Source organism: Cinclus cinclus, chromosome 6 (assembly GCF_963662255.1).
Source record: "Cinclus cinclus chromosome 6, bCinCin1.1, whole genome shotgun sequence".
Lineage (NCBI taxonomy): Eukaryota > Metazoa > Chordata > Aves > Passeriformes > Cinclidae > Cinclus > Cinclus cinclus.
This window is the reverse complement of record NC_085051.1, coordinates 3124420-3143547: the sequence shown is the minus strand read 5'-3', so window position 1 is coordinate 3143547 and position 19128 is coordinate 3124420. Positions and strand designations below refer to the sequence as shown.

Here is a 19128-nt window from a genome sequence, read left to right as displayed (position 1 = left end):
ACCCCCTCCACCCCCACTATTTATTCCAACTAGAGTAACGTCTTTGCTCACACCGATATTAACCTTCTTGTCACTTGAAGAGAAAGAAAAGTCAGACCAACTTTTAAATTAACTTAAATACCACACCTCCAGAAATGATTAATACTTCTTGAAAGGATAGCTAAGAACAGCAACAAAAGAAAAACCTAGATTACTGTAAATGGGCACAATTTCTTCTTGACCTAACCTCAGACCGAAAGATTTAATTGACCATGTTGTAAGGTCAGCTGCTACAAAATTCTGATTATCTAAGGTTTTTTTTCAGTACACAATTCAGCACGATGCTTCTGTATGAAAGGCCAGTGCCTGTGACAGAATCACAGAATTAACTAGATTGGAAAAGACCTTTGAGCTCATGGAGTCTAAGCTGTGACCTAACACCACCTCATCAACCAGACCATGGCACCAAGTGCCACATCCAGCCTTTTCTCCACACCTCCGGGGATGGTGGCTCTCCCTGGGCAGCCCATTCCAGCACCCAACCACCCTTTCTGTAAAGAAATGCCCCCTAATACCCAGCCTAAACTTCCCCTGGCACAGCTTCAGGTAGGCTGAAAACCACAGAGAAATAAAAGAGGCAAACAAGAAAACCTGTGAGAAATCCCAGGGAAGACTGAACTGCAGTTCCTGCCAGCCCCAATGGGTTGAACTCATCAGCACCAGCACCACCCACGACCAGGATGTTAATCTCTGCTGGCATTAGCTGTGCTCTAGAAAGCATCACAGAGCTCCAGAAGCAGAGGAATGCTGAATTTTAGCTTACTGTGTGTGCAGGGTTTCTTTGCAGGGAGTGGGATGGCTCAGTATTATTTGTTGCTAGTTTTCACTGTTCATGATGGAAGAATACTGATGCCTCTACTCTTTTACCACTTGCAAAAGGCATTCAGTCTCCAAAAATATTTCAGACTTTACTGATTGGCTGCTTTCCTGCACAAATTATTTTAAATAAGTTTCCGTGCAAAATGGTATTTTGGAATACACAGTGAGAATAATTAACAACTAAAATGAAAAACAAAGGTGGAATGCCATTCAAAATATTCAGCACGTGGTTGGTGCAACCTTCTCACATTGTGTAGCTAAACATAAACCCAAGTGTCACAAGCAGGTGCCACCCCTGGTACAATAGGGGGAGAAAAGACCCTAAAGTAGGTAGAAGAGTAGCTTGACATGTGGTTTCTCTTCACAGACTTGCAGCAGACAAGCAAAACACAAATGGTGGTAGCGAGACAAATTTACATGTCTGATTAAATTCACATGGATTTTTGTTTTGAGTTTTTATATAACAAATTCTAGTTTATACAAAGTACATTATTATTGTTTTGGACAGCTAGTTGTTTTTAACTTTTACCCTGAAGATACAACTACCCACATTAAGTCTACACTTACAATAATATAATAAAACCATTATTAGAAAAAAAAAGCAATATTTACTTGTTCCTGAAGTTAAAAGTCAAGCAACTTAACTGAAAGAAGCCTCTGAATAAACTCTTAGAACTACAGTTTGCTGGAAAAATGTTTACAGGATTCATTTCTGCTTTTCTAAAAGATGATGTAATTTTTATTTTAGTTCACATAAGTAGTACATACTAATGCTTGATTAAAATGAAAAGGAAAAATCCCCAAAAACCTGGGAATGAAAAAAGGAAAAGTAGCACCTACAATTTATGAATAAAAACTAATTATAAAACACAATGTCCATTATGTCTCTGATCTTGAAAGACTGGATTGACCAGGAACAACAGATTAGTTTACAAAGCTGAGACAAAGGTAATATTTTATCTTATAAGATAAAATTTGCTGTAATGAACTTTTTCCTTATGCATTTACAAGTCCTAAGCTAGTTTCCTTCTGGTAAGAGAAAACGCATTTTAAAACATTTTCTGAGCTCATTTATAAATTAATTCTAATAATTTGCATCAAAAGAAAGCTGTAATCCATGAAAAAAAAAGATATTAAAAAGCATAATTCATCAGTTTATAATAAGCAAATATGTAAGTGTAATACAAGTGTGTATGCAAGAAGAGGAAAAATATTAATGTATTACAGTTTTATGCTGCCACTTAAATAAGAGCCAGCAGCATACTCTCCCCAGTTTTGAAAAATGACACGTTGCCAATTATTGACACTCAATTTTCTTCACACAAATAATCACTTGCGGATTTTTATGAAGCAAAAAAAAAAAAAAAAAAAAAAAAAGGGAGTAAAATTAATCACAAAAATCACTTACGCTTGACCCAGCCCACCCTGTAAAAAAGGAAGCACTCTTTCCCAAACATTAGCATTTATTTCTGTCTGCTCCGGAGGTTTTTCTCCCAGCAATGCTCTCTGCCTGATCCTTGAGCAGCTGCTCTGCAGTGCCATCCAAGGCTGCACATCCCAGAGCGTGCCCTCGCTCTGCACCTCAGCCCCGTTCCACCCCAGCCCTGTTTATCCACCTTATCAGCTCAGGAAGAAATTTCAGCAAAACTCTTCCTCTGGTCACTGATACCTCTGGGAACAGAACCCATTAAGATATTTGTGACCCCTACTCATGCTATTTTAACTGTCTGTTGTACAGGAAGGAACTGATAAAAATAGGATTACAATGCCCTTACAGATGAACTAGCAGGAGGCTTGATTGTGATTGATGCCTGAATAAATATACAATAACAGGCCCTGCATTTCAACACGGCTTTTGATAGTAGGTAAGAAGCAGTGTCGGTTTTCACTGCCTGGACTGCAGGACTCTCTGCTCAAATACCTGGTGAGTGCCTTTCATTGAAGATTGAATCTTCTACTCTTAGTCTGACTTTATTTAAAGAGCGGGAGGTGGTTATTAGTAGGTAGCAATGAATATTCGTATTATTTTGTGAGGTACAAAGGTGCATTTCTTCCCACAGGTGCTCACGTGTGGCCAACTCTAGATTCCTTTGAAGCCTCAGTATCTTCCCCACAGATAATCAGTGCCAAGATGGGTGTACTTTAAAAATACAAAGCATCATAGCAGCTGAGTGGGGGGAAAAAAAAAAATGTGCTGGAATTGGAGCTCAGGCCGGGGAGAGGAAGGCTGGGATTGTCCATGTGTTTGTCAACTCACCTTTGCCTCGGGAGAAGAAGTTTTCACAGTCAGTCAGGCTCAGCCCAGGGAACAGTTTCTGCAGGATGGACTCATGAGCCCACATTGCTGGGGAGAACAGACCAGGAGAGCACAGTGCTCCTGTGTCCGATGGCTCTCCCTGACTCCAGCCACTGCAGGACACACTGAAGCCTGTCTGCATTCTTCCAGTCTTTCTTAATAAACTAACTCTCGACGAGAGATGCACTTACCACCCATAACAGAAATTTCAGGAAGTAAACTCGGAGCACAGCTTTTATTAACCTTCCTCTTTTGGAGAAGATGGCTTCAAGTGTCCTGAAATCACACGTTATCAGCTCCCACTTCAAGTAACACAGCTATCTATTCCACTTCAACAGTATCTCAAAAACGCCCCTTCTTATCCTGCAAAAAATAGACACCTACTCAGCTTTCCAGTGCAATGATCCAGACAAGTACCCCAGCAAGTACACAGACTTCAAGAGGGCAAACTCTCCCTCTGGCTCCTTTGAAATCACTCAAGGAGGAAAGGCTTGCGTTTGCTCAGGAACTTGCTGGATCACCTCGCTAAAAAAATAAGTTAACAACAATACTTGGCACTTTCAAAGTGTTTCGTGTGCCGAAACTCCTGTCTAAATGGCAATCATATAACTGTTATTAGCCTTATTTTGTAGACACAGAAATGAAACAGGGAAGCCAGTTATTTCCTGCACCTTGCACAGTGAGACAGTGCTGGAGCTGGGACTCCCTCTCCCTGCTCCCTCATCCACGTGCTCCACCCTTCTGGCACCCACATGTTTCTGCTAACTCAAGGCACAGTCACAGCACGCACAGCAGCAGCCTGGCAGTCTGCAAACAAACCCTCAAAGTTCATTCCACCTCTTACTACAGTCTGTACCAGTTTGTGCACATCGCACACTAAAATCAGTGCAACCCCCCTGCAATGAGCAGGGGCACCTTCAACAGGTTGCTCAGGGCCCCATCCCAGCTAGCTTTGAATACTTCCAGAGATGGGGTATCTGCCACATCTCTGGGCAACCTGTACCAATGTTTCACTGCACTCGCTGTTGATTATCAGCAGATCTTACTGAAGTACTAATTCTGTTCTGAAGTCATCATTCAGCAAGACAGTAAATCCTGCTTTGGCGTTCCTGACACCAAAACTCCACCAAGCCCCTGGACCCCAAACCAAAGCACTGCAGCAAAAAGATGCAAAGCATTTACCCGGTATAAACTTGGCCAGCTCAAAATTTGTGGCATGCACTAAATCTTAAATGCACTCTGGAGAATGAAAGAGTCCCAGCTGACTTGGAGGAAATTGTGTTAAGGGGTAATATGGCAGAGCTCAGACTCAGTATGACTGTGGAACTGAGATTAAGCTGTGTTCCAACCTACCTTCCTCGCCCCAGTTTCAGTGGTGTTTAAATGCTTGCAGGGTGACATCAAAACCACTCTGTTTAAAGCCACTGAATGCAGCACCTCAGTGCTTAGGGGAAAGGAAGAAATCCTGGCTCCAGTGGTCAGTGATGTCTGACTTAGTTCAGACTGCAGGGCTGCCCAGCCCTAACCAGCCAGGAGGCAGTGACAAGTGCTGTGGTTTTGTGCTACTGTACAGCTCTGGATTAGCATGGACATAAATCAGGCCTGTGACCCAGATTTTAACACCTTTTCTTATTCCAGATACGATGATTCAGTGGTGATCTGCAGAGCATGCCATTCCAGCCAAGGTGGGATAAACAAGTTCTCCACACTACAACTTATAGAGTAAAAATGGGGTTTTTGCATACAGCTTGTAAAATCAAGCCAAATATAGTAAGAGAAGTTGAAATGTCACAAGATTGGCTCATTCAATTGCTGGATAGCACAACTCATTATTCAAGTTTATACTGACACACATTATGAAGTTGTGAGGTGCAAAATTTTTCCTATTCCACTTTAAATATCTTTGAATTTAAATGAAATACAATTTCAGTATGCTGTTAAACAAATGATACATACCCCCAAGCTGGAAAGCAAGAAAGCACTTAACCCACATTGAACTTAAGCAAACAGATAACTCTTACAAACTTCACAAGGATGAAAGTATGCACTCAAAATTAAGACAGCAGTTTACTATTGCTTTTCCAAGCACATAAATAAAATTTGAACAAGACATGTATCCCTGTGTGTGTGTATATATATATATATATATACATAAATTAAAAAATAACAAAATGACAACTGCAGACAAACGAGCAACAGACAACTCAAACTGCCAATAGACAAAATACTAACAATTCCACAATTCCATCTACAGTAGTTTTGTATTTAAAGTCAAATCCTGGAGAAGCAGTGAGGAACATGGCACTGATCAGTACACTGTGAATTACGGAGCAATACTGAGAATTGTCTCCTAGTAAGTCTAAATGCAGCACAGAATAAAATTATGGTGTAACTGGGGTGGGGGGTGGGTGGGGGTGGAGGAGGTGTAATTGCTCTGAGAAAGGAGAATTATAGCTACTCAGCTGCCAAGATCTCAAAGTGCTCCAAAACCACAGCTCTATTTCATTACATTTAATTTTTGTACATATATTAAATTCAGCCAAGTCAGTAGATTAAAATAATATAGTGATTGTATCAACCCAGACTTTGGCAAAATGTGACACAATCCCTTTGTAAAACCCTGAAACTGGCTTGCTTATGAGGACTATCACATGGCTGAAGAGTGGCTAAAAGGCTATAAATAAATAGATTGCAGCAGCACATGGGAGGTGCTAGCAGATTGCCACAGGGGTTGGTATTAGGATCAGTTTTATTTAACATCTTTATTAATGATCTGGAAGAACTGGTAAACAGTGCATTAATTAAATTCGCAGATTTCAGTATAGTGAGAAGTGTTATAAACATGACAGTGGGGAAAGAAATTATGCCAAAAGAGGTTACAAACACTGAGATAAGTAAGAAAAGGGGATTCCTTCTGAAAAAGTGCAGGCTAATACATCTGAAGAGAATTGAAAACCACAAATAAGCAGTGAGAAGAAGAAACCCAAACCTGTTAAGATAGAATAAAAGACCCAGGGCCAGCAGCTGACAGCAAATTATGCATGGGCTTGCAACATGAATGGGGAAAAGAAAAAAAAAATCATCTGGGCTACACACGTGGCTGTACCACGACTTTATAGCATGATGCAAGCCTGGACTTCCTGAAGAAGTAGTGAAACACAGACACCATCCTTCACCAGTGCTCCAAGCAGCCAAGGATCTCCCCATATCACACAGCAGTGACAGAATTCTGCAGTTTGGTTCTAAGCCTTTTGTGGAAATTTGAAAAAAAAAAAAAAGAAAAAACAAACAAACAAAAAAAACCAACCCAGACAATCAACCAACCCCAAACCAATACTCCAGAATATCAGACACCTTACCAGAAATAATAAAGAGGAACAGAGAAAAATCTGAAAGGATTATAAAGACTGAGGGTATAAAATAAATGACACAAGGTTAGAAAAGTAACATCATGAAGGGTACAAGAAATATTTAGGCTCACCTCATCACACACGGCACAATTTGGATTTTTTTTTTAATAAAATAAGCAAAGGGAACATATAAGTAGAACATTAGTTCCCATTAGTAACATCTTCACTACAACTGAGGTACAATCTCAAAAACAATTAACTGAAACTGCTTTTCTTCATTCATTAAAACTGGGCATAATGCTCAAAAGTATAGTGTAGGAGACAATTCCGCAATAGCAGAATTATTTAATAGGTCTTTTCCATCTCTAACTTCTATGATTCCTTAAGAGACAATAAGCAGAGAGACAACCAAATTAAATCACTGGGATCCAACTGGAGAATGAAAATTAAATCACAGCAAAGTATTTTCTTCTCTGTAAGCATTAGCATTAATCACATGCAAAAGTAAAATATTAGTTAATTTGATTCCCTGTGCCTTCCAGACTCTGGTCGAAATGAATCAATGCAGGAAGACTGATTTCTCTGATAAATGGGGAAATGGTAAGGAGGGGGGAAAAAAGAAGTAAGGACGGGGGGGAAAAAAGGGTAGAAATAGCTGCTGAAAATGAAATCACCAAAAGGAATTTGACTGGAGGAAAACCATGTTAGAGCACCTATTTTTTTCTCTATTCCTAGTAAGAAATATAGTATATGTAAAATTTCACAGTGGTGGTTTTGAAAAAGTGTTACCCAACTATGGCTAGAACGGGGATAAGTCACCTTGGCCAGTAAAAACTGTCCAGGTTACTAATTCAGGTGACCAAAAGTGGCTCGGCCACTTGAACCACGGTGTCACCCAGGAGGGAGGTGTCACACCAGCACTAAAATCCACTCCTTAGGCCACAAAAAGGCCAGGCTGGACCACTTTGTAGCTGGGGGCAGGCAGCACAAAGCCTTTCACATTAGCAGCTCCACGGAGGCATGAAGCCCCAAGGAAGCAGTTCTCAGCACAGACAACAAGAATTCACGTGCAGGTGTCACTGGACATCAAGCCTGGGCCAGTTTTGCAAAGGCTGCTAATTGCAGCTTGTGCACTGGAGAAATCGATGCATGGGCCATGGGAATACAGAAAAAAATGGGCACGAGCACACTCAGCAAAGCAGCTGAGACAAACCCTGCTGCCTTGGGGCTGCTGCTCTTTCCAGACAGACAGCAGTGCCTTAGTTCAGTGAAAAGACTTTACTGAGCTGGCTAAGGGGTACATCACCAACATAACAGAAACTCACAAAAAAAAAAAAAAAAAAACAATATAGAAAGAAATAACTAGGGATCTGGTTTGTTTCTTTTGATACATTTTAAAATATGTACTTACCGTCCACAGGCATTTAATTAGAAGAATCAATCATTACATTTTTATAGTTAGTACTTTCTTCTACAATGAAACTAGATTAGTTTCTCACTACACATGCTGTTTATTGTTCAAATTTTATGGTAAGTTCTAATAATTGAAGTGTTACTAACAGTGTTTGGGGTTGTCTGGGTTTTTTCCTCTTAAACCAGCTCTCAGAGTATTCTTTTGTTTTACATATATATATATATATATATATATATATATATACACACACATATATTTCACAAAAAACCTCTCTGGCTTTCTACCTATTCTACCTCTATTGCAGAGAAATGCACACTCTCTTAAATGACCCTCTGAATGTTATGGGGATAAACTTATCCCTCAAATTCTACAAAGAGTTTAAACTTAGTCCCGCCTGTGAGCAAAGTTTGAATTTTAAACCTAACACTTATACCTGGGCGGGTTCTTCAGATTCAAAAGGAAACCAGTGGTTCTGCTGTGACAGGACCTGTCTTGCAACACGTAGCCACCAATCTCACTTTGCAATTTTCTATAGGACTGCAACTATTTCCCTCTATTTTCCCCTGCTGAAGCAACAAAATCAAGATGTAAAAACAAAGAAAGAGCAGCAGACACCTCACTGATTTCAGTGCCATTTAAGACAACCCCAGCAGCTCTGTGCTGTGGGCTGATGAGGAAAGCACACTAAGCACTTGCAACAGAACATCCAAGTAGACCTGTTTTGCAGCCTGATTAATAGAAACAACCTCTGAGGACTAATCACAAGTCAAGCCCTGTTTTGTAGATTAATAGAACAAAGGCACAAGAGAATAGGGAAGGTTACAGGATTGGAATATAAATAAGAAAAGGTGTACATTCTAGGCAGATTGACTACTAGTAATTATCAGCTAAAGGCACATCTTTACAGCTAGGTCTCGCTGTTGTGTGCTATAAGAACAGCTCATTCCAGATGAATCATTAGTCTATGTATCTCTGAATATTCTATCTCCAAAACAACAACAAAATACTTCTCTGAAACAAATCACACTTCATCTCACTCCTTCGGGGTCACCTGAATTTCTACATTGATTTTAGGTGATTTCCACCGTTTGTAGCAACTATACTTTTCAGCTATACATATGTGGATCAGAAACACAATACTGGCATGTAGGTAATTTGTTACACAAACCCTGCAATATGGGACCAGATGCTACAGCCCAGCAGAGATGTCACATACCCCATCTGGCCTCGCAAGGAGCCATGCAGAGTGATCTACACTTGGTTTACTCCATTTTCCAAATGTTCCACCTCTATACATGCAGCAATATAAGCTCTTGAACCCTAAAAATCTAGGAGTTTATAAAAAAATATCTGCAGGTTAGGCAATGGAAGACAGTCTTCCTAAAAATGGCACTTAGCAGGTTTCTCAAGAAACACGAAACTTATGCTATATTCATAAACCGAGGAAGGAGCCAAACTTACTAAAAGCTGAAAAACCAAATTCTGGTAGCCATAACTCGAGATGACAGTGTTTTAGGGCACCCCACATTAAAATGGGAACACTTCAGGACTACAGCTTTCAGACTAGCAACTCAGGTTGCCTTTCTCCCCTTTTCTTGTAGTGCAGGTCATGGAAGTGTCCCAAGCAGCCCAGATGGAACACCAAGAGAAGTGTTAAAGAGAACACCTTTCTTGAAATGTATTGCATTCCCAGTTTTGAAAACAAGATGCATTAAAATCTGTGCCAGGAAAAGGAGACTGAATGACAACTTCTTACATAAAGCTTACTTTATATATTACTTATATAAAATTGGAGGCAATACACAACCGTAAGTATCTTCTCAAGGTATAAACCAACAAACCCGACTCAAGAGATTAATACAGTTAGCAGCTGCAAATATCTGCTTTTGTCATTGAGACACACTGATTCCTGTAGGTACAGAAATAAACTGGCTTTCTGAAGAACCAGACCCCACAACCTTCCTGCTAGCTCTACCCACCCTACAAACGCTGCCAAAGCAGCAAAACTGAAGGCGAGAGTTCCCCAGAAGCAGAGGACAGGCAGGCTGGCAGATCTGCAGAAACAAAACTCAACAAAACAAAACAAAACAAAACTCACATTACTTGCAAAATAAATACGACGGGAGAGTTGTCAGATGATTTCAAAGCATCACAAGATCACTTCCTGGGAAGCATTATTCCCTTTGTCAGGGTAGCCATGGGCACAGGGACAGTATGGAAGGCAAACAGCCAAGCACATCTGTTAAGGAATATTCTGTTTAGTGCTTATGTGAAATGCTGAAGAGGAGCACAGAACAGAGCAACTGCCAGTGCCTTCTCCCAGGCACGCTGTGCACACAGACTGGAAAATGATGTCCTTGTCCCTGCAGTATTAACTGAGGAGGCAGCAAGGTGGTGTGGCTTGTGAGACCTGCTGAACTCACTAAGGGTCTGTGCAGCTCAGGCACATCTGTGAAGGAGCAAGGACAAGCTGCTGGCATCTTCCTGCCTGCAAACCACTGCTTAAGCCTTCTCCGTGTGAGCATCTCGGCCACACTGAGTTCTGATATTCAGCTAGCAGTGTTAGAAATGTCAGCAATCCTCATATTTTACACGTACACAAACCACAATATAGACCATTATAGAGGTAATATAGACCAGCACCTAAACGTTTTTGAGGTGGTTATAAATACCCATGGGTCTCATTGATTTTCAACTGAATCCACAAGTGTTGACCACTTCCGAAATAAGGTGCCAGATCTATTTTACTCAACAGATTCTCATGAAAATCTGATGAATGTAGTTGTCATTCTTGACCTTTACGCCTGTGCTCACATTCACAATCAGTGGTCTCTTATTTAAAGTGCATGTGCAATCTTTGCTTTATTTCATAGCTTCTGTGAATTACTTTAAGCATTTTATACACCTATCAGGGTAAAGTTAGCATTCTGATCAATAAGTATTAGATAAATATGACCCAAATCATCTGGAAGACAGTAATGAGAAATCTTACCCTTCACTGGGAGCTAACAACATCAAGTCACTTACTTTTTTACTTACTTACGGATATAAACAAAATAAAAAATAATTGCTTCTCCATTTCTATTAACCATCACATCATGTGAGCTTTACTGCTGGCAATAATTCTTCCACGTTTTTTCCTGTTTGTCCTGAATGGATGAACTGTGAAACAAATCACTTGTAGATAGCATCTGTTTCACATGCCCAACCACCTTCTTCCCTGTCACCTCCTCCACCCTAATTTCATTCATTTCACTTCCCAGGAAAGCCAGGCTCCATCACATGGAGTGGTTGCTCCAGAAGGCAAACGCTGTAAATATCAAATGTCATCTCCCCCACTTTCCTTAGCTTTTATCTGAGCTGACATCATATGGTATGGCATACTCCTCTGGCCAGTGTGGCTCAGCTGTCCCTACTGTGTCCCCTTCCAAAATCTTGCACAGCCTACTGATGGAGGGGAGGGATGTTGGAGAAAACAGTGCTGATGCTGTAGCCAAAACACAGGTGTGTTAGCAGCACCTTTCCAGCTCCCAGTGCAGAGCACAGCACTGGCAGGGTGCCGTGAGGAAACAGCTCCAGCTCAGCCAGACCCAACACACACTGCATGGGCCTCGCCCTTCCCCAGATACAGCCCGTGCCTGACCTCCCTACCCTACAGCCAAGTCTTGGCATCCCAGCCAGTTCTCCAGTGCACTCCTGGCTGCTCTGGCTCAGCAGCTCTGCCAGAGAGCCCTGAACCCTTCCGTGCCGTGCTCCAAGCAGCCAGCCCCTGACTGCACTCACCCACACATCCTCCAACAGGCTTCTCTGCCTGTCACTCAAAGCATCCGCCTGCTCCCTAATTCTTCTTGCACAGGGCATAGGGGAAATGAAGCAATTAAAGTAATGAGGCTTGAAGAGCACCACGCAATGCAAAATTAATTCGGATGTCAGCTTGTCAAAGCTCAAGCCCCTCTCTTACTTCTCCACTCTCATGCCGTGAAGGTGGCTGTCCTAGACCGAAGGAATTCTTCAGTTAACCTTAACAGCATGGTATTTTCAGCTTTGTCTTTCTTCCCTGCTGTACCAGACCACCACAAAGAGGTATGGTGCATGTGCAGGTGGAAGGAGATGGAAAATCACGAGTCCTGAAGTGCAGAAGCTGCATGGGAGAATTTATTCAAGCAAGCATCAACGCACTGCAAGGAGTCCAGCCCCATACAGAACAGCCTATCTCCAGGTCTGGGTTAACTCTTGCCTTAACTCCTCTTTCCCAGCTCCCATTCTTTAAGGGGCTTCAAACCCCCTTCCAAGACAAAGTGTGATGCTACAGAGTTAAAAATGCCAGGAGTTTTGTAGTATTCTGTTTCCTACTCTCGGTAACTCCTCACTGGGTGTGAATGCTTTCAGCCTGCCCCTTTGCACACAAATGCCACAGTGACCACTGTGTTACTGCAGTGTTCAGCTAAAGGAAATCAAACTGCTTGTTCCTGGCACGTAAAAACACCCCGACCAAAGCAAAACTACAAGTATAAGCACAACTTGTCTATCAAAATGTCCTTGTTGAGCAAACCATACTTCAGCCTGCAAATGAGGAGGCCACCATAAATAATCAGTGCTCTAACACCACAGCTCATGCTCATTCCAGCTCTCTGCCTTTTTGCACAGCAAAAAACTGAACTACAGGAAAACAGAGCAAGAATTAGAGACTCAGAGCAGATTTCCACAATCATCTGTTTGTACTGATGTGGAAGAGTTCAAATCTCTGTTTCCACACCAGGAAAGATTCAAAAGAGCTAGGAGAGCTACTGTTTTATGTCTCCAACTGGCTAGAATTCCACTCACAAATAGGCACAGTTTATTTGTTAACACTAGCAATGAATACTCTAAAGTTCTTGTTCCTGCTGAAGCTAAGCCTGAAGAAAAGATCTAGACTTCATGATTTGCCCCAGTGCCATGAGGCAGAGCTGTCCAAATAATTAAATAGCGCAGGTTTGAACCACGGTATTAAAATTTAATTAGGAGTGAGTGTATTTAAAATGACAAACATCCCACTCTTTATTAAAAAAAAAAAAAAGGAAAAAAATGAAAAAGGAAGAAAAAAAATAAAGAAAGCTTTTAAAAACAAACAGGGCAGTTTTTTACTTGGAAGTAAATCTGGTATCAAGGAGACCAAAGAAAAATCAGCTACATTCCCAACAAGGCAAAAAATGTAAACAAACCACTGCAATTCTAGACCAGGGGGAATTTATTCTTCCATTCTAAACTGAGAGACCTGGCTGGCAAATGCCAAGAAAAATGAAACAGAAGCCTGCACCTTTAAACACAACCACATTGCAGTGGTGGTGTATTTGTTTAACATACAGACAGAAGACTTCAGTCTTTGCCAATAATTTTATCAGTTGCTGACTTCTACTGCATAAACACCAGAATTCCTGAAAAACTGGTGCAACACACACAGTCCTATCCAGGCTCCCCTGGTTTCCTCACCACTAAATAGCAAAGAAGAACTTTATTGCTGAATAGTCTGATTTCTATCCCTCCATTTTTTTAGATACAAGCTAATTGCCAACTAAGACCATGAAAATAAAAGAAATGAGATCCATTCCAACCCATCAGTGTATCTGAATCCCATCATGTGAGCTGCCAATTGGTTTTCCAGTCCTCACGCTCAATATCTGCTGTTAATTTGCTTGCTATTTCAAGAACTTGAAGACTGTCAGCAAAATCCATGATGCATTACAAAACTTATAATTGGAAAGGAAAAAAAACCCACTGACACTTTTCTGACAGGATAAACAGAGAGTCTGAAAACACTGATCAGAACAAGGCAGAAGTACTAACTTAGAGCTGCTTGTGCTACAATATCATTGCAAATGAAGCAGAGAAAGAAACTGAGAAATAATTTTAAAGTGATGTAAAATCATTTGATGAAACCCCAAGTTTTACACTGGGCTAAAAAGAAAAGGAAAATATTTCAGAAAACATTACTTTTAAAGGAGATGGCTGAACCTGTCTCTGCATTCTTAAGGTTGCATTATCTATGCCAATTAAAACTTTGCTTCTGAAAAAGAGCTACGGCACTTCCTCTAGAGTTACTAAAAAAAGCAAATGAAAGCCTTGGCTCCACAGACGTGAGTGATAGTGAGCTGTTTGTTCTTGACCTCTGGATCACCCTACAGATGAAATTCTTGGACATAGGAAAAACCCACTAGTATTCATTAAAAGCAACTGGGAGGCCAGCTTTGTGCTTCTGTTCTTGAGACCCGGACAAACTACAACTTGACAAACGTGCAGGATACTGCTGAACAATGCTGCTGTTCCTGTCAGGAGGGAAGAGCTTTATTCCCAGCTTCATTCAGGGTGAATTAATTTTCATCACAACGATGCAAATCAAAAAGTTTTCAGTCATTATTTAAATAATTGATTGTCATCTTTTACATTTTCAGTTATCTTCATAAAGCTGATTCTCTTAACCATTAACATACATAGATTTATACTGATTTAGCTTTTACACGACACATTTCTTCCTTCAAAAAGGTCCATATATCTCCAGTTATCTAAACAAATACATGGGCTGAAAGTCACAGATTTGCAGCTTTACTTCTCATTCTGTTAGATACGAGTGGAATTTGCTCACACACATTCATAGCTAAAAATAACGTAAAGGATTGCTTTGTTTGATTATTTTACACTAACAGCTTTTGACATTTTTTGTGAAGTTTTTATGTAGAAGAGAATTTAAAATCTGCAAATAAGCCTATTGCCTCGTTATTCATAAACTAAGAATCACGAATTTCAATGCACACAAAAGAAAGTACATCAGAATACTTTTTCTTTCCAACTACTTTTCTCTTTCAAACAAGCAAAAACCCACAAAAGCTACCTATAGAGTTGATCAGCAGAACAAAATAAAACAGAGAAAAACATTCTCCCTGAACAATTGTTTCTGTCAAAATGTGGTTTAAACAAATTCTTGCTCCAGTTAACTGCAGTTCTCTGGTGGTTTGAATGCTTTTAAAGCTTCATTAGAAAACACACATTGTGAGAATATTTGTATCCAAACGTCTACAGCATACTATGGGAAATTCAGCCCTTAGCATGCGTGAACAATTTCAAATATAATTTAAAAAAAAACAACACGTATATTAAAATAACATTTGAATTTAAGTAAAACTTACACTAATTCACTTATGCATATTCAGCACCCAAAGCTGCAGTACAAACAGACTGTCTCTCCTTACCCTTTCACAGATCCATCAGTATGAGTTATGCTTATGTTTACTTCACAGAGGGAGTTTTAAGATTTAAAAATTCACAAATCCATCACTGGCTTTATTTTCTGTCCTGTTCAATAAGAAACCTCAATCTCAAATTTCCCAAGGAGAAAATGCTTTTACTAGAATCTTACAGATTTTTTTTCACTGCATAAACTATCTATTATTTTCCCACCAAACAAGCCAGGTTCATAGGGCAAAGTCAGAAGGAAGAGAAAGGAGGGGAATGTTTTTGTGGATTGTTATCTATAGACCAAATGGAAACTCTTCAGCCATTTTGTTACTTCAAGGTACATCAAAGAAGCTCCTGTTTAAGGTGTGAAAATGTCAGTTATATTCTTCACCTCAGAAAATGAGCAGAGCTCTGAATGTGATTTATGTCCCACCCTTGCACTTTTCTCTTTTAGGAGCTGATACACTTCTTTTCAACTTCCCTCCAGCTAATGCCATTTAATACTCTCAGAGCCATCAGGCTAAATTCAAATTTTCTGCTCCTTAGAGGCTGTTGTTATGCACCACTGCACATTCCAATTGCAAATACACATGAATGCTCCCATGTATTGTAAGTTATTTTTTTATCACAAATTCTGCTAAATTGTAAGTTAGGAGGCACTACTTGAATTCTCTTTGGTCTTTAGAAAGCTTTTAGATGTACCATGAGTAATAACATCTAATGAATATGAACTGATATTTCTTTTCTGTATTTACACTGAGTTGGCAATTTACATTTTCTAGATAGATGACTTATAGCCAGCCTTCCCAGTGCTCTGGCAATTACTTCTTAGAAACCCCTGACAGGCTGAAACCTCCAGAATCACATCTGTTATTCTTGGTTTGATCCCTCTTTTTAAAATTAAAACCAGTAGCTTTATCAGCAAATGAGATTTCCACACCCCCCCCCACCCCCCCTCTGGAAATACTAGCAAAACTGCACATAAATTGAATGTGCCAACTTATCTCACGTTAGGGTTGGCACACCTTCTGGGTTAATGACCAGTGTTCCATTTACATGACAGAACTAATTGGGGTAAGGAGGCCATAAATACATACAAAACCCCACAAATTCTCTTCCTCTGGGGTAATCTGAAGATTTATAGGAATAGAGCAAGATGTGATTGGAGGGGAGAGAGTATAAAAATTTAAGAAGTGATAAAATGCTTGTCTTATTGTTCTGTCTCAGTTCCGGGCACAGAACAAAATTAGAGCAGAACTTTCTAATATCTGATGGGACTTTTCCTTCCTCCAAAAGACAGGCTAAAATACAAAAAAGCTAGCAAACTTTTACATTTTCTAGAAACCGTCATTATTAAAAAAAAATGGAGGGCAGGGGAGAGAGAAAATGCATGGACAATACCACATTTCTGCTCTCAACACAAACTGGCTGATTGATCTAAAATGCTGTATTGAAAACAGCAGCCTCAGCTCCACACCAACAGTTGCTCAAAACATGATTGACAACAATTTTTCACAGCTAAACACAACTGAAGTATTGTTTATTGTTGCACTTGGTTCGGGGTCAGTGTGAATTTCTAACAATCTAGCTTCATTTATCATGCATCACTAATGGGAAAAATCCAGTTATCAATGGATTATAGGAAAGATTAATTCAGGTTTGTCTTCCCTGACTAGGTCAGGATACATATGCCATTCACTTTTTACAGCTAAGACAACTGTCTTGATGTGATGTCCCTTAATATTCCAGAACAAACATTCTAAATCCAATTGTACACCTGCAAATTGAAAGGACTTCTAAATGCAGCTGGAGACAAAAGGATGACAGATTTCCATTATAGATCTGGGAAGGAAAAGAAGAAACAAAAGAACATATTGCCAGTACATATAAAAGTAAATGTAATGGTGCAACACAGTTCTCCCCTTCAGAGAATACCAAACTCTCTCTCCTCCAGACTCGGATTTTGTGTTCTCTGGGTCTGTCCAGCAGTGCTCTAGGAAGCTGAGTTCAGGTAAATCTGATCCAAATAAATTTGGAAATATGCCTACACTTCCTAATCACTGGGTGCCTGCAGAGGCGCTCCAAGTCTGATGCATTCCTACAAAAGCAGCTGAACACCATCTCAACCTCAGCAGCAAAGCTTCCTCAGCTCCTTTCCTCGCAGGCAAACCTCTAACCCACCTCACTACCCAAGCCCTTAAATGCCCTGCCTTCTGCACTGCTATTACAAAAAAATTACTTTGAAATGTCTTAAAGGGACAATTCCTAACCTGAATTAAGATCATCTTTCCCAATTTGCTGATATTGCAGGATTTAGAGCATTACTTTTTTTTTTTTTTTTTGGCTAAGTAATGTCAGGCTGATTTAAAGTAGTAGCTAAAGGCTATGACTTAAATTAAAAGATTAGTAGCTCAAGTCAAGAATGTGAGATACAGAGCTAGATCACAGTTTTCTAGCCAGCACTAATGCATACAATATGACCAGGAAAAAGCATTGTCAGAAGCATCAATATGTGTGGTGTCACACTAATCACCAAGGTCTGCAGGCCAAAACAACAAAGCCGAGATGAAGGGGAGAATTCCTAATGCATGTATGGGCTTGTCCCACTTCCTGGTTCAACCCCTGTCATCCCTCCTTCCTCTCCTACTTTCACCTTTAAAGCAAGCCTGACATCAAAAATAAGTTGTAAGCTTATAATAAGCCCTTCTGATAGGTGTGCATAAATTAGCATCTCAGTACTTCTGCTGACAATCGAGAATGCCAAGCGACAGAATGATTATCACCATCACTCAAGTTCAGGTCTCTGGAAAAAGCCTGAAAGGATTGTGGCTCTTCTTAGCATGAGAATTTAGAGCAAGTGCTACCCAAGGCTCCACAGAAAGATGTCATGAATCACAATTAAATGACATGTAGAAAAAACAAGGACACAAAACTGGGCAGCAATCTTTCCTGCATGACACGCATGCATGACACATGGGTGGAATGAGACCAAACCTGGTTTGAAATTTTGTTATCTAAAGTTAGAACTTTACAAGCAAAAGAAAGCAATGCTCAGAACTGATCAAAAATAAAGACTTAAAGCACCTGCTGTGTGGTTGGCCTTATACTGTGTGGGTGTTAAATGCCACCACACTAATCTATTAGCACAGCAATAAATAAATAGCTCAACAGTATAGCATGTAATGGAGTTTCCCTAATACATCCCAAAATGCCACCACAGTTAATCCACAAGCACAGAGTCGGTATTGACTACACAGTTTCAGTGAATTCACCAGGCAGAATAGAAATAGTTACAGCTCCTTTTGTCTTATTTCACACACATGGCTAAAGGGAGATTATCTATCCAAAAAAGAAAAGAAAAAAAAAAAAAAAACAAAACAGAAAAGCAACTGTTTCGGAATGGTTACAGCTAAGTCTGATATTGTTCTGCAGGGCAATGCAACAAAGCAGCTTCATGCACGTTTAGCAGGAATGACTCCTGCTGCGGTTCAAGTAATAAACAGCAAAGAAAGTTTAAATTGAGACTTACCACGGGGCACCATATATTCGGAATCCTTTAACTGTTACCTCTGAATCTTGTAAGTAAATACTATTTGTCAGGAGTGACTGAACATTGTCAAAGTCCTCTGGTTTCAATTTGGACACAGAGGGAAAGCGGTAGTAATCTTGTTTAACAAGGTCTGCCATGAATTCCTTATCAAATGTCAGTTCATGATTCCCAGCAATCACTATTTTATATTCATATGGTAGATTTCCTGAAATAACAAAAAAGAGGACTCAATTAGCACATTTGCTCCCAGAGCAGCGACGCGGGCACGACGAGCAGACAGCTAGCAGTGACAGAGCGGAACACCCGAGCGCCTCTCCAAGCTGGGCACACAGATACTGATGCTGCTCCTCAGCCACTCCCTGGAACGGCGTCCAGATGCAGGGGACAGCGCACGAAGCCGTGGCACAGCAAAGAGCTGTGCTGCACGGTTCGACAGCACCAGCTGGCAGGA

The 19128-nt window shown here is 40.3% G+C and overlaps 1 protein-coding gene across 1 annotated transcript in view; it reads right to left on the bottom strand.

Annotated features, from left to right (window-relative positions):
• Positions 1 to 19128, bottom strand: part of MPPED2 (metallophosphoesterase domain containing 2) — a 96827-nt gene that overhangs the window by 26500 nt on the left and 51199 nt on the right. The window contains exon 3 of the mRNA XM_062494984.1: positions 18657 to 18882. Coding sequence (XP_062350968.1) covers positions 18657 to 18882 — 226 coding nt within the window. The remainder of the gene's footprint in view (positions 1 to 18656; positions 18883 to 19128) is intronic.